The sequence below is a fragment of the Phoenix dactylifera genome, unplaced genomic scaffold, assembly GCF_009389715.1.
Source record: "Phoenix dactylifera cultivar Barhee BC4 unplaced genomic scaffold, palm_55x_up_171113_PBpolish2nd_filt_p 000559F, whole genome shotgun sequence".
NCBI lineage: Eukaryota > Viridiplantae > Streptophyta > Magnoliopsida > Arecales > Arecaceae > Phoenix > Phoenix dactylifera.
The window spans coordinates 93,586-107,899 of NW_024067966.1; the positions used below are offsets into that span (position 1 = coordinate 93,586).

The window sequence follows — 14,314 nt, forward strand, 5'->3', positions numbered from 1 at the left end:
TTTGACTTTTGAGCAATTTTGGATTTCCAACCCTGAGGGTTAGCACTAAGTTAATTGACCATATGCATTCAAATTTGAACTACCTAAGTTAAAGTGGGAATTAGTTAAATGAGTTGGTTAAGACTATTGGATACTATATATTCTTTTGTAGTGAGCTTTCAGGTCTAATTCAGCAGCTGAATACTAGTACTCAAAATGCCTTGACGGTAGCAATGCACTACAAGTACTGATATCCCTAGTGTCGTACCATCACTTGAAACTATTGATATAAGGCATTTGGTCGTCAGATAGATAAAGATATAGAATGAAAATTAATAAAAGGATAAGACACAAAAAAGATCTACAAGAATAGAAATCTCTAATTCCATTATATTAGAAAACTTTTGAATCTAACTGCAAAACCAAACCAAAATTTGTGAAATCATAATTTTTGTTTCAAAATTTGAAAATACATCACTACCCGCCTATCTTCGCCTATAAAAGATACCAATTAGCATAATTTTAATTAATTAACCTGTTTAGCTTTGAACATATCAGCAAATCAGCACCTGAAACATAAAAGTTCCTTGAAAGTCTTTCTTAGTATCTCCAAAATAGAAAAAAAGCTTTCTAATGCTAACAACCATGAAATTCTACATCCATTTAAATTTCTATATAGTAGTTGTTGTTCTTATTGTTGCTGTCTGCCACAAAAATTAATATGAATTGAAACATTTTGTTATATTCCCACCGTCACTTTTTAAGTATTTTGCAGCACTATAAAGGAGGTGAATGGAAGCTTAGTATGTTAACATAAATCTCAAGATTAAAAGTTTTAGGACATGATATGCTAACCATTGTACCTTTTGGCTTTAAGAGACTGGAGGCATCTTTTGAGGAAAAAATAACTTGAGAAAAAAAAAAAGATAAAATAGAAAATAAAGGGAGTAAGCCTCAAAACGGACAACCCGGATCCGAATTTTTGGATTAGAACCGGATTATACATGGACCCTACCCGAAGGACCCATTGGATCAGAAATGTTAGCGATGGACCTAACTCGATCCAATCTTCTATTGGATTGGATTTGAGTGCAACATTACGACCCGAACAAGTAACCGGATTAGATTAGAGTCACTCATAACCTGGTCCGACCCAATCCATTTGCACCCCTACCCAACAGCCACTTATGAAGTTGCATTATACAGAGAAAAAATGATGAAAAAAATAGAAAATTTGGAAGACTAGCATTCTCTTTATTTGTATGATCACAACTACATATCACAAAACAAGGAGCTTGAACCGCAATACTTTCATAGGCCAAGAATATGATCTTTGTGACAAGACTGGTGTGTAACTGCAGCATATTCTGTTCCAGTCCAACTAACGGCGAACCCAAAGCTCACGGACCCTTGGTCGCGTTTTACAGGCTTTACCGGATAGGATTTGCAATAAAATTGAATCGCCCTATCAAGATTAAATTCAAATTTACAAGAAACAAACCTTTCAAAATGCCGCATACGTCTTGCGAAGCAGTAAAGAACAGAGATGGAAGTTTCGACCGATCACATCTGAGTGCTGTTGGTTGGCGTCAATCCTCAATATTTTGGTCTTGACCGTCCGGCTGTCCATTTCTATCGTTTCCATAATCCATCCACGGAAGTAGCGACTCTAGGAAAACGATTGCAGCATTGCGACCAGCAACCTCACGCGGGGCACGGGCCCTCTCAGGAATGCCTTCTCGGTCGCCATCTTGCATCTCATGCACCATCTGGGGACCAACCATGAACTGCCGTAGTTCTTCAGGAGGAATTGAAGGTGTTGTATCGGAGAAATCTGAAACCATCAGATGTGAATACCTGCCAAAAAGGGAATAAGATATAAATAATGTGCTAAAAATTAAAGATCAAATCTGTCATTAATACAAATTGGTTCAGCTAGATTTAACCCGGCGCTATAACGATAACCGAGTAACAACTGCCTAACCAAAAAGAACATTGTCTGCTACTCGCACAGAGACAAACAAGGGATGCTAATCAAACTGAATATATACATAACAGCCTACAAAAGAGCATCATTTGTATTTTTGTGCTTTGCAGATAAGGTATATTAATATGACTAAGGAAAAGGCTTGTATTCTCAAAAACTGTTCTAATTAAACAGACAGGATCGGTATGAAGAGACTTGAATCCTTCAAATTAGCCAGGGTTTCACAAAAATACTTGACATCAGATAATAATAATTCAAGGGCGGAAAGGAAAAGGGGGCATAAAAGGACTTACTCATTCTTCTCCGATGAGAATGCCTCCTTCCTCACACATGACCAATCCCTGGCTTCACTGCTATTTTGTTTAAGAGATTCGATCACTAGCAGAGCAGCCTCCTTCAATAAATTCTGCAGTTCTGGAAACCTCCATATAAGATAACTCCGTTCCACGTATATATTGATCAGATGCTCTAAGGACGGGCTTCCTGCTTTTGCTGAGCCAAAAAATGAATTTTTGAGTATTTGTGCCCATACTGAATCCTTCAGAGGTGCCTTGGCAACTAATTTCTGAAGCACCAATGGGTGAAGCATCAAGGCTTGCTTCATAAGATCACTTGACGTGGCTTTTTCAGTCTGTGCAGTATTCTCTTTAGATGCAGCATCGCGCTCGAGATAAAATCGAGCAACAGCAAGAGAATATGAGAAATTAGGGAACAGCCACAAAGAGTTATCACTTCTATACTCCTCAGCAAATTTTTCCAACCACTGATACTCCTGAGCCCTCAGCGAGAAGTAATCAACGCAAAATAATGCTCCCATTGGATCATCAGAATCTAGTGATAGAAGAAGCTTGCAGACCTCTAGAGCCGATCGATGACAGCCACGTCTGTCCATGTTCTTCATGTGGTTGAAAAGGGCTGAGAATAGTGGTTTATTTGCATCATGACTGTATTTTAACTGACAATTACCTTGTAGTGGGTTAAACAATGGATGCCATGCACACTCCAACGCAAATAAACACTTCCCAATTGCATCAGCAGATGACTGATGCTCTCCAGAATATTTGAAAATCTCACCAAAGGTCAATAAAGATTCAATATGATAAGGATAGTGCGCTAAGATACTTGCAATAGCATTGAGGTCATTGGCTGCTTTCGCAGCTTCAAATGCTTCTTGGGCATGACCATAAGATGGGGAATGCACATACCTACAAGACACATTAAGACTATTGGTAAAAGACGTATATTAAGACATCTCAAGGAAAAATTTAACAGCTAGCATACTTGCAACCAAAGTAACACCAGCTTGCATATAATATGGAAGATTTAGTCCAAAAGTCTCTTTCCCTAGCGACTAGAACATTTAAAACACATCCATAAATCTAGATGGATAGGTAAAATTTGATGCAAATAATACACAGTCACTTTGTCCTTGCACTATCTGAATATAGTTCATAGATGATAGAATCTGCTATGGGTATATGATGTCATATATACCTCAGCATTTCATAAAAACTAGTCAAGATGATAGCAATATGTCAGTTACATTTCCCAGATACAACAATTTCTTATTAGTCCTTGCCATGCATGTGACATTAGCAACATGCTGTATAACCCATGTTGATGGATTGATGTAAACCATGCTGTAATGAGCCCATGACAAGGAATTATAAGGAGGCAAAATACTAATGTATGAGAAGCAGGATTTTATTAGCCAATGTCAAATAATTACACAATATTACAGTTAAAGAAACTAAGAAAAGAAACATTAAATACACCAATCAACTAGTGAGTGAAGAAGCCAATAATTTTAGAAAAACAGTGGTAAATATTGAGGAATCAAATATGCAGAGTTTGCCCAGAATACAATGTCCCACAAAAAACAGTTTTCTCCTTATCAGTTAAAATCCTGTGCATGATTCATGGAGAGGGGCTGATGCATGAACATGATTTACTATATGTTTTCCACAATGCTATTCATGCCTCGTATATGGAATGATTAGAATTATGGTTTCTACTTGGTGATTTTCTTTTTTTGTTTTTCTGTGCTAGCAATACCTAGGATTTGAACACTAGACCTCCTCCAAGGGCAGGTCCTTAGTGGTGAGGTGCCAACCAAGCTAATAGCTGTTGGCATCTCGTTGGTGATAGTTGCTGCAAGCTTACAAAACAAAGATCAAGATTACTCAGGATATTATATCTTCACTTTTTTATGTGAAAAATGAAGTTTTATATTATGGATCATAGAAAAGATTGCAGAGGTTTGCATCCATTATGGTTAAAATTCGATAATTAACTAATGGGGGTTATAATGTTGTACATGGTCATAATTGTACAAGGTACCTAATATATCATATTGTTAGAAAGAACATCTGGAGGAAGAATTTCATGAGGTCACCATAACACAGTTCATACGGTTACAACTAACATAGTCACTTTTTTACATCCTAATTTTTCAAAGCAATATAAGAGTTTCATGACGAGCAAGGAGTTTAAGGCCATGGTAAGTTGTAATGATCCTCTATAGCTAATAAATAAGAGGTTACCTGAAATAATTCTGGTGATCCTTTGTTTCTAGAAGTTCCATAGACATAGATCCATCCCAACGAGGCCAATAGATTGGTGGAGAAATAAGAATTGTCTTCCTTGGATTGTGGACTGCACGCCTTCCACCACGTATCTGCCTTGAGCTGCCACTAGTATGATGATTTTCAAAAGAGTTGACAACCTTAGAACCAAATATTTTTCTCAGTTCATTTTCAGCTTTCAGATATCTGGGATCCACAACTAGAACAAAAGATGTGCCATGCTTCTTAGTATCAATTGGAGCCTCATCGCTCACTGCTTTGATATTCTCAGGTCCAATCTGAGGAGAAGGCTTTCTGCTGATAGACAAATCTTCTAAAATCAGATCAAGTGTTTCTTCTGCTCTAGGTTTTCGAGATGCTGATTTATCTTTGTTTTTTTTCTTCTTTTTCTTGGATTTACAGTTAGAAGCTGGATCTACATTTGAAGAGTTCGTAATCACAGGGTGTTCTTGTCCATTGGCATCTTCTAGTTGGTTTCCACCAGCAACTTCCTGTTCATCCTCCTGCAACATAAATTTGAGCATCCAACATAATCAAGTTAACAGATACACCAGATATTTATCAAGTATTCATACTGAGCCAAGTATACCAGAACACAAATACACACATGTACAAATAAGTTATGGTTTATGTTCAATATTGAAGCTAATCAATCTATGTTATTAATTAATTCAATTCAGTTCCAGATAGCCTTTGACCATTCCATTCTGTTTTTATTTTCCCCTTTGACTTTATGATACATACATCCTACATGCCAAATAGAAGGTAGTAATCGGATGATTATCTTAAAAGTTGAGACTCAGTGTTTTTTTAGATGTCAAACACCATTATCAGTAATTCTGTTCATATTTCTCTGTCACACGATTTTTGGGTATTTGCTTCCTAAATTATTAAAAAAAATCCTTTCCTTTAGTTCCCGCTGTCAGACAAAATTAAAAAGGTGCAGCTATGAGATGATTATGAAATTAAATCACTAAAATTATAAATAATAAAGTTCTTTCTTGATTAAGGACCAAACCTCTGCATTAATACAGTATGTCAGATCTCAATTACCTATGTGAAGCATTCCCATTAGAGTTAAAATGGCTATAATATATCTATGGTAAAGTAATAGTGTTGCAAGCATGGACGATCAAACATGAACATGTCTGAAAGTAGTTATTTCTTGTCTATGTAACCCAAAAGCAAGATTTTAACAGAATCAAGGAACTGCCCTTGATTTTAGGTAGTGTTGGTCAATGTACAGAATTTTATGAGATCTAAAAATTGTGGAGGTACCAGCAAAGTACATATTGTGATATAGGTGATATGTATTGTAACATGTAGTGTTGGTTAGCATGATTAATGGATTGTAACAGCTAATGTTGATTGGTACGATGTTGCAAGATTTGCTTTGTACTGTAGTATAATTCAGATGATGCCTTTTGTCTTAATGTTGTAGATATGGTGTAGCATATTCGTCTGCGCTTATCAATACAGTCATGTGCATCTAGGAGGAAATGTCTTGTATAGTTAATTAAAACGATCCAAGACAATTATAAATGCTTCAAATATAATAATCTTTACAATAAAAGCATTCAAAACAGATAAGAGTGGAAACAAGCTTAGAGTACGGTTTAGCTTATCTCATGCCAATCATAGCTAACTATTTATCAAAACTCGACTCATTATTTTCAGTGGACCCCAAAGGGCATTATAACTAAGCACAACAAGAAACAGTCAGGGGCCAGGTGCAAATTGGATCACCTCCATGTAGGCCTGTTAATGAGCCGAGCTGCTCGGGCTCGGCTCGGGCTTGGCTCGGTAAAAGCTCGGCTCGGGCTCGGCTCGTTAGTCAAACGAGCCCGAGCCCGAGCCTAACATGAGGCCCGTTTACATCCGAGCCCGAGCCCGAGCTCGAGCCCGAGCACCTCACGAGCCCAAACGAGCTCTAGTCTGAAGTCTCCCAAGCCCCAGCCAGCTAGCGGCCCAGCCCAAACGGAATTACCAATTACTGATTCGGTATTTGGTAAGCATGAGTTGCCCTAGTCTCCCAAGTCCCAAACTCCCACTCCCAGCCCTCCCCCAAATCCCGATCCCCTTCCCTGACTTGCTGCGGTGCAACTCTGCCCTAGCCCCTAGCTCCTTCTCCATTCTCTCGACGCAGCTCCTTCTCCATTCTCATTTCTCTGAGTTCTCTCGATGGTTCGAAGGCTTGAAGACTGAAGCCCCTGAGCCCTCTGCCTCCTCCTTTCACCACCGCCGTCTCTCCGCCCCTCTTCGGTCTTCCTTTCGCCACAGTTCACTCGAGCCCCCGACCACCTCACCTCCCCGACTTCGCGGCTCCACCGACTGCACCACAGCAACAAACCCCCCCTCCCCGAGCCCCCGACCCCTCCGCCTCTCGCCCTCCTTTCTCGCCGTTCTCGGTTTCTTCTCCGTTCTCCTCGCCGGCTCGCCCCCAAGCCCGAAGCCAATGCCCCCTATCCTCTGACAACGGCTACGACGACGAGGACGACGACGAGGACGACGCCGTACACCCGATCCCAGCTCTCCGAGAAGCTTCGCCGCCTCCTCCTCTCCCTTCTCCGCCCCCGGCGAGGGAGGCAACAAGCATGAAGCGCCGCCTCCGCATCCGGCCGTTCCCGCATCGAGGTCCCCCCTACCCCCCCGCTTTCACAGCGAAAGTTTCACTCCCTCCCCCGCGGCCGAGCCCCCGGCGCTTGCGGCCGACCCGCGGCCGACGCCCGTGCCGGCGGTGCTCGCGGCCGCCCCCTTCTTTCTTCTCTTCTTCTTCTTTTCTTTCTTTATTTATTTATTTCCTTCGTTCTGACCGGATGGGGCGCTGGCTGCCGGGGCGGGCTCGGATGGGGCGCTGGCCGCTGGGGCGAACGATGGGGATGGCCGGATGGGGCGCTGGCCGCCGGGGCGGGCTCGGGCTCGGGCAAACGAGCCTTACGAGCCCGAGCCCGAGCCGGGCTGTGCCAAGCGAGCCCGAGCCCGAGCCTAGTCCCGGGCTCGGTATCGAGCCCGAGCCCGAGCCCGAGCTTAGAGTTTTATGGAACGAACCGAGCCGAGCCTGCGGTGGCTCGGGCTCGGCTCGGCTCGTTGACAGCCCTACCTCCATGTAGCAATTAATTAGCACAATGATATTCTGTAGACAAGAAGAGGCAAGTGTTGGCACTACTCTACAAATTTACAGCATCAGGTGCACAAAGACATGGTTTTGATTCCTCCCTCACCCAATTTCCGTCAGGCTCCCATCCATCATAGCTCTCAAAAGAAACAACAATTTACTTTCCTAATATTCAGCTTAAGGTGATAACAGAACTTAAAAGCGATAATGTAGCACCCTAAATTTCAATAGCTCTGACCTAATATTCTTGCCAGCAAGTCATTTTTCCCAACAAACAGTATACAAAAGAGTGAACAGCTAAGTATTTCAAAAGGTTGTGCCATTACATTATATATTACTTTGATGACTAATAGCTAAAGATACTATCCTCAGTAGTCGGTACTATTACTGTCCATAAGTGGCATGTAAGCAAGAAGCATTTCTTATACCTTGGCTATCCAAAGCATATGACACTTATCACACATGGAAGCTTCTTCTAGCAGGCATTCACTAAGTCAGTCATATATCAGAGGACCAAAGGCACTCATGCGAATTCCACATGCACAAGTCTGCATTTTTCCAAAAGTTTTGCACCTAAGGCAGCAGAGAAACTAGGTACTCCACTACCAACTTCAATTCAAAACTGAGGTACTTTTTTCTGGTGTGGGTAGCAACCAGCAAGCTTCATCTCAAGCTCCATTATCACTGAATTTGCTTAGGTACACCAAATGTTTAGGATAAATTATATAGGTCATAAATTTCTAAAAAGTATAAACCATGCTATTCTACAGCAATTGGCTAAATAAAGCCATAATTCCACACGCAATTTTTGTCAGCCTATTGTGGGACCAAAGGTCTTAGATATTAAAATATCTTAGAAAGTTCTAGAAAATATCAGAAGATGACTAGAATCAGAATAAAATTTTTCAGTCATACATCTCATACATTTCAAGTAATATAACTTCTAGAATTCATCCATTACAACTGACCAACACAAGGACTTTTAAGTCTTTAATTATAAGTCTATCCACCTAATCATATCTGAAATTTTTCTATGTATTATATTGTGATATAATACCTATCATGCTTATAATGGTCATGAGGTTGCTTTCATCAATGCAAATACCGTTTATGCTTGCTATCATCTAGCTAATATACCATTTGATGGATGAATATTCTCTTTGTTGATTTCAGAGTTATTTCCTACTAATCAGTGGAAACATCATTGGCCCAATTTGTACATAGTAGACCACATTCAGATCTTATCCAACATCACATGCAACACAAGCTATGGAGACAAATTTGATTAAAATAAGACTGAGTTAGTACCTTAAAATTCTCCATCTTCATCCCTATTCTACACAAGCAATTTCTTACAGATTGCTTTCCAATCTTAGTTACATTTTTCCAATCTACTTTAAAATATTAGCTGGAATATCCATTAAAAATTCACTGGCAAAACCTTATTTAATTCATCGCAAGAATCCTTAAAACAATTGCAAGTCCTTTAAACTTAAAGTTGCAAGTTAAGACCTACATACGTTAACCCACCCAAAAGCCAAGTTGATGGTTTTACCCTTTAGTTTAAAAATATCCTAAGGAATCTTTTCAAGCAAGGATTCCACCCAAAAGCTAGACAAAGTTCTATTTAGATAGCATCATAAGCAATAGTCATACTTCAAGCTGATGGCTTGTTGAAGCTAAATTGGGTGCAAAATGATGATCCTGTTTCTCAACCAGAAAAGTGGGGAATCTATGACAGGAGAAGCATGGTTGTGTGCAACTTTTTCAATTGGTAACTTCAAAAATTAATATGTGGTCTTTGTTTTCCAACCAAAAGAAGGCTTTTAAGGGTCATTCATTTGTATAGGGCTCCTTGCAACTACGCACATAACTTAGTCTATAAAGGGGGAAAAAACAGACGGAGCTAATATACAGCTGCTTTTGCCTTTTCAAAAGCCAATGCTATATTCTAGATTTTTTTCCATATTTTCTTAAAAAAGGGCAATATTTAGATTAGATAAAATAATAGTTCAAGAAATTCCACATTGTTGAGACCTCTTCCCACAACTCTAGCAAGTCTATTTTCAATAATAAGTACATAACCTGAAATAGAGCTAAGGAGAATTTGGATACAACAATTATGAAAACGAAAGGTGCCTAGCTCTCTACCCTAGAATTATAGAACCTTCTAAAAACTTTGACTAGACTTTGAAACCTATCTTATCACCCTCACTATGATCTCACATCATTTTGTTCCCACCATACAACCCACCCCATCCATGTCCTTCTAACAATGAGCAAACATCATAAGCAATTTCAGTTCATACTCCCATATAATATTGATAAACTAAATCAGAACCACAAAAGGAGAGAGAAAAAGAAGTAAAGAGAGAGGAGGTAAGCCACAAATACTTTCACCAATCAAATATGTCAGCTTGACCAGGATCACTTTCTTAAAGCATTTAGAACAATTTCTCTAACAAAATCATCAATAAACTCAAAGTATTGAGTTCAGACCTTAATTTACACAATTTCTCACCCTCCACAAATTTCAGGGACAAAGATCATAAACAACTCTCCATCCCTTGTTTCCTCCGTACCAAATGCATGGAAAAATATCATTGCATCCTTAGTTTTAGGACATAACAATCAAAGTTTCCATTTTAAGCACTTCTTGAGAAGCAATGCCTCTTCTATCAGACCTCTGAAAACAAGGCACCACATCCTAGACACCGTTGCTTTAAAGCCCGTTAGCTTTCTTGTCACCAATTACATTTTCTAACATCTTAGTTACCGCCCTTTTTTATATAAGGAAAAATTTTGTAGGGAACAAATAACCATTTACAAATGAATTCTTTTCATGCATACTCACATAACACAGATCCAGAGGATGCCCTTAAAGGAATTGAGAAGTTCAATCTTATCCCTATTAACGGGAATCCAACCTTTGCAAAATAAATTCCTTTCAGGCATACTTGCATAATGTGGCCTAAATTGCATTTCTTGATATCAAATTTAAAAATGGTTATTGGAGGTAGGGGGAGTAGAAAGAGAATATTTTTTTATTTTTGCTACCAAAATGACATTCACAGCTGATGTTACTCCACTGAAGACCTCATGCCAACAACTGAGTTCACTCTCCTATCCAATTCCAAGTCCATTCAAAACTCTCAGTCACCTCTCAGATGCCTTTTTCACATGTCTTAGGATTGCAAATTCTTATTGCCAGTAAGAGAATTTCACCTATGCCTAAAATAAATCATGAAGTTTGGTAAAAGATATCCCAAGAGTGAAGTTCTGAAATTGAACTCAAATTCTGTTATAATGCTGAAATCTGAAAATAATTCAGATTTAGCATAGAAAACTCTTCATGAGATTGAATATTATAATCTAGAGCCAAATCCCCAAGCCTCGGAGTAGAAGAAAGGAAGAACGAGTACTAAAAAAGATGAGAACAAATATTGAAAAAGAAGAAAACACAACAAAAATTCCCTCCATTTTCCATCTACTGATCGTGACCTCATCCCTACAATTAAAGGTCATAGTAACCATAACAAAACTCATATAATCTTAACCATTCATTTAACCAAGTTAATTATGATCCTTATGATGAATTTATGATTAAAGAAAACAAGAAATATGCGTATATTTGTACTTTAGCACTTCTGGCTACCATAAATTGGTTAAAACTTAAAATTTACTCATTTCATGAGTCTAACAAGTCCAACAGATGTCTCTCACTGTGCACCCTAAAAAAACTCATGCGTAAATAGCTAGAATAGATGCCTGGATATCATATTAGGACATTTATAATCTACAGTTACAATTAGAATCAAAAGCAGAAAAAGATGCATAATTAAATTTTACATGTAACTGCTTATCTGACCTAGACCCCGGTCTAGTACTAAGATCGACCACTGAAGCAAGATAAGATTGTGGGTCCTTCAAAATTCATCCTCCAATTTCATGTTATAAAAACAAAACCAGCAACAAAAGACAGAAGCCTAATGACCAATATCACCTAGACACCTCTTACTTCAATCAGCACTATGAGAACATCTTTGCATCCTCTCCTAGTTAGCTTCTCTACATTTTACAAAATCATAAATAATAAAAATGGTACACTGCAAAGAGACTAAAAAAGGTAAAACTGCATTAAAAAAAACAAACTTCCAGGCACAGCATGCATTATAAATGTCTTAACAGTTTTCACTCGTGCATTGCACAGTATAAATGGACAAATGGACATTATACAGATCATCGAGGAGACCTCAACCTGCTAACTATTCTTCTCATATGGCCTACATTTGACAGCCTTACCCGTCCCTCAAATTGAATATTGCATATGACTGACCTTGCTAAAACACAAGCTTTACTCCTTTTTTGGATTAACTTGCATTTTGCCATCCAATGAAATGAAACAAAGCCATCTCGAATGAACAATCTCCTAAACATCCAAAGGATGGATAAACACTTAAGAGCCTGCTGTGCACATTCAGGATGTACTCTAAATCTACTCATATGACCATTATGTTTGCAAATCCAACACCCCACCCCCTCCCCCCGCGCCCCGACCCCAAAACCCCTTTTAACAAACTTGAATATTGGCCTATCCTTGCAAAAGAACACAGAAAAATCAACTGTCATCAGACCTAGGTCACCGTATCTTTATTCAAATAGCCTTAAGAAGAGATGACCAATATTTTGGTAGTCCCGTCTAAGATAACATAAAAAACAAAAGAAAGAAAGAAAGAAAGAAAGAAACAAAAACTCATCTTTTTCCTTGTCTTTTCACCATTAATCTTCAACGCAATTAACATGATCTAATCAACCCAAGTTCACCCCCTCTATCTTCTCTTTCTAGTCTCCCACCCATTTCTCTTTTACCGCTAAGCCTTTCTGCTCTTTATTAAATTGACTTGAAAACTTTAATTCCTGCAAGATTAGACACAATTCTCTCCAAAAAAAAAAAAATCTCATTTTTGTCGATCCATATGTCTCCATACTTCATTCAAACCACACAAATTCCAAAAAACCATGCTTAATAGATCATCCGAAAAAACGCAAAGAAGCCCCACAAAAGACAGCTATTCCAATTCAAGAAAGAAGCCTAATTGTACCAACTATAGATCAAGAAATCCTCGTTTCTGGGTAAAGCCAAGCACAGACCTGGTCGTCGAGGAGATCGAAGGGGTTCTTGGAAGGGGCAGCGGAGACCGGAGAATCGGTACCTTCGTCGCTGCCACCGGCAGCGTCGAGCCCCAGATTGACGCTGGACAGGCCCAAGCTCTTATCCTCCTCCTTGAGGACTCTCCTCAGCGATCGGGCGGACATGGCTCCCCCACCTCGATCAATTCCTACTCCCTCTCGGCAGCGGCGGAAGCTCCCGTGGCAGTTAGGGTTCGTCTCTCTCTCCCCCTCTCTCAATCTCTCTCTTTTTTCTCTCCCCTCGAAGAGAAGAGAAGACAGACGGGTGGCGTCTGTCAGGTCATACTTATCCCGCTTTAGAAAGCACGGCCGATATGTCGGCTAGTCGGTTTATATCGGAATCGGGTAAAAATAGATAGCGTTCGGCACGTGTGAGGCACGAGAGTAAGAAATGCGGCCAGGAAAAAGGTCACAAGGGTGTAAATTTGTGGTGGGGTAGAATCGTGGGGAACCATAGAGAAGCATCTTATTGACGGCTATGATCTTATTGTTTGTTATTAATTTGTTGTTAAGATACATAATTTGATAAATAATTGCTGAAGTTAACTAGCTAACACCAAGAGAGATTAATGATCGTCATTTGGTTGAATAGTATGATTGAAGGTTGTGGGTTTATTTAATTCATCTTTTCTTTCATTATGTCAACTAGTTCAAATCCCATTTGAATTCATAGTTGGGCACTTAATTTTTTTTTTCTTCAACTTTTCTTTTCTCAATTGCACATTTTAAAAAAATTAAATATAAAATAGTGTAACAGCTAGAATGGTTGGATCTCGGATAAATTTTGATGAGGTAAGAGTTCCAATTGGTAATTAAAATAATTGAAACTTGAGTCACATATTTGAGTGTGCTCATCTTGGCCGGGTTTTCTCTTTCTTGTTATCAGGAAACAACCAAGCCATTCGATCGTTCATCGACATGAGAGTGCAAGTGTGCATAAGACTTTCCTCTCATTACCCATTTAAAATTACGGGAAAGTAAAAAGATCATGAGGGGAAAAGGTCTAGTTCAGACTATAACATAACAAATATTATAGATTAAATAATATATGTCACCAGCAGCCCCTATAGCTCAGTGGTAGAGCGTCAGTCTTGTAAACTGAAGGTCCGTAGTTCGATCCTGCGTGGGGGCAGTCAATCTTCTCTTTCCATCGCGATTTTTTCCCCTTAAAAGGCCTCGACTTCCACATTTTTCACATTTTTTTTTTCTCTAAACAAAAAGGAGGTCGCAGAGTCGGGCTTGAATGCTGGACTCCGCGGCTTGCCTATTAAATATATAGAGTAGAAGAGTGGAGGAACAGAAGCCCAGTTTAGTCAGCGTCAGTGGGATGGATTAGCAGGATAAATTCAGGAGAAAAGTGAAATTAAGTAGAGAGCGGGGAAATTCAAAGGAAGGATACTTTTGTTTCACTCTCCAGGTTGAAGCAATATTAACCAAACTTTCTGTATTGACCAAATA

The 14,314-nt window shown here is 39.3% G+C and overlaps 1 protein-coding gene and 1 non-coding gene across 2 annotated transcripts; one reads left to right on the plus strand and one right to left on the minus strand.

Moving 5' to 3' along the window:
- Positions 1 to 1,196: 1,196 nt before the first annotated feature.
- On the minus strand, positions 1,197 to 13,122 carry LOC103722108 (transcription factor 25). Its single transcript, XM_008812549.4, has 4 exons — positions 12,818 to 13,122; positions 4,510 to 5,054; positions 2,260 to 3,171; positions 1,197 to 1,836 (listed from the first exon to the last, which is right to left on the minus strand). The coding sequence occupies exons 1-4, from the start codon at positions 12,980 to 12,982 to the stop codon at positions 1,569 to 1,571; spliced, it is 1,890 nt and encodes a 629-aa protein (XP_008810771.3). The 5' UTR covers positions 12,983 to 13,122; the 3' UTR covers positions 1,197 to 1,568.
- Positions 13,123 to 13,916: 794 nt separating this feature from the next.
- TRNAT-UGU lies at positions 13,917 to 13,988 on the plus strand. The gene has a single exon. It is a non-coding gene; the product is annotated as a tRNA-Thr (tRNA).
- Positions 13,989 to 14,314: the final 326 nt, after the last annotated feature.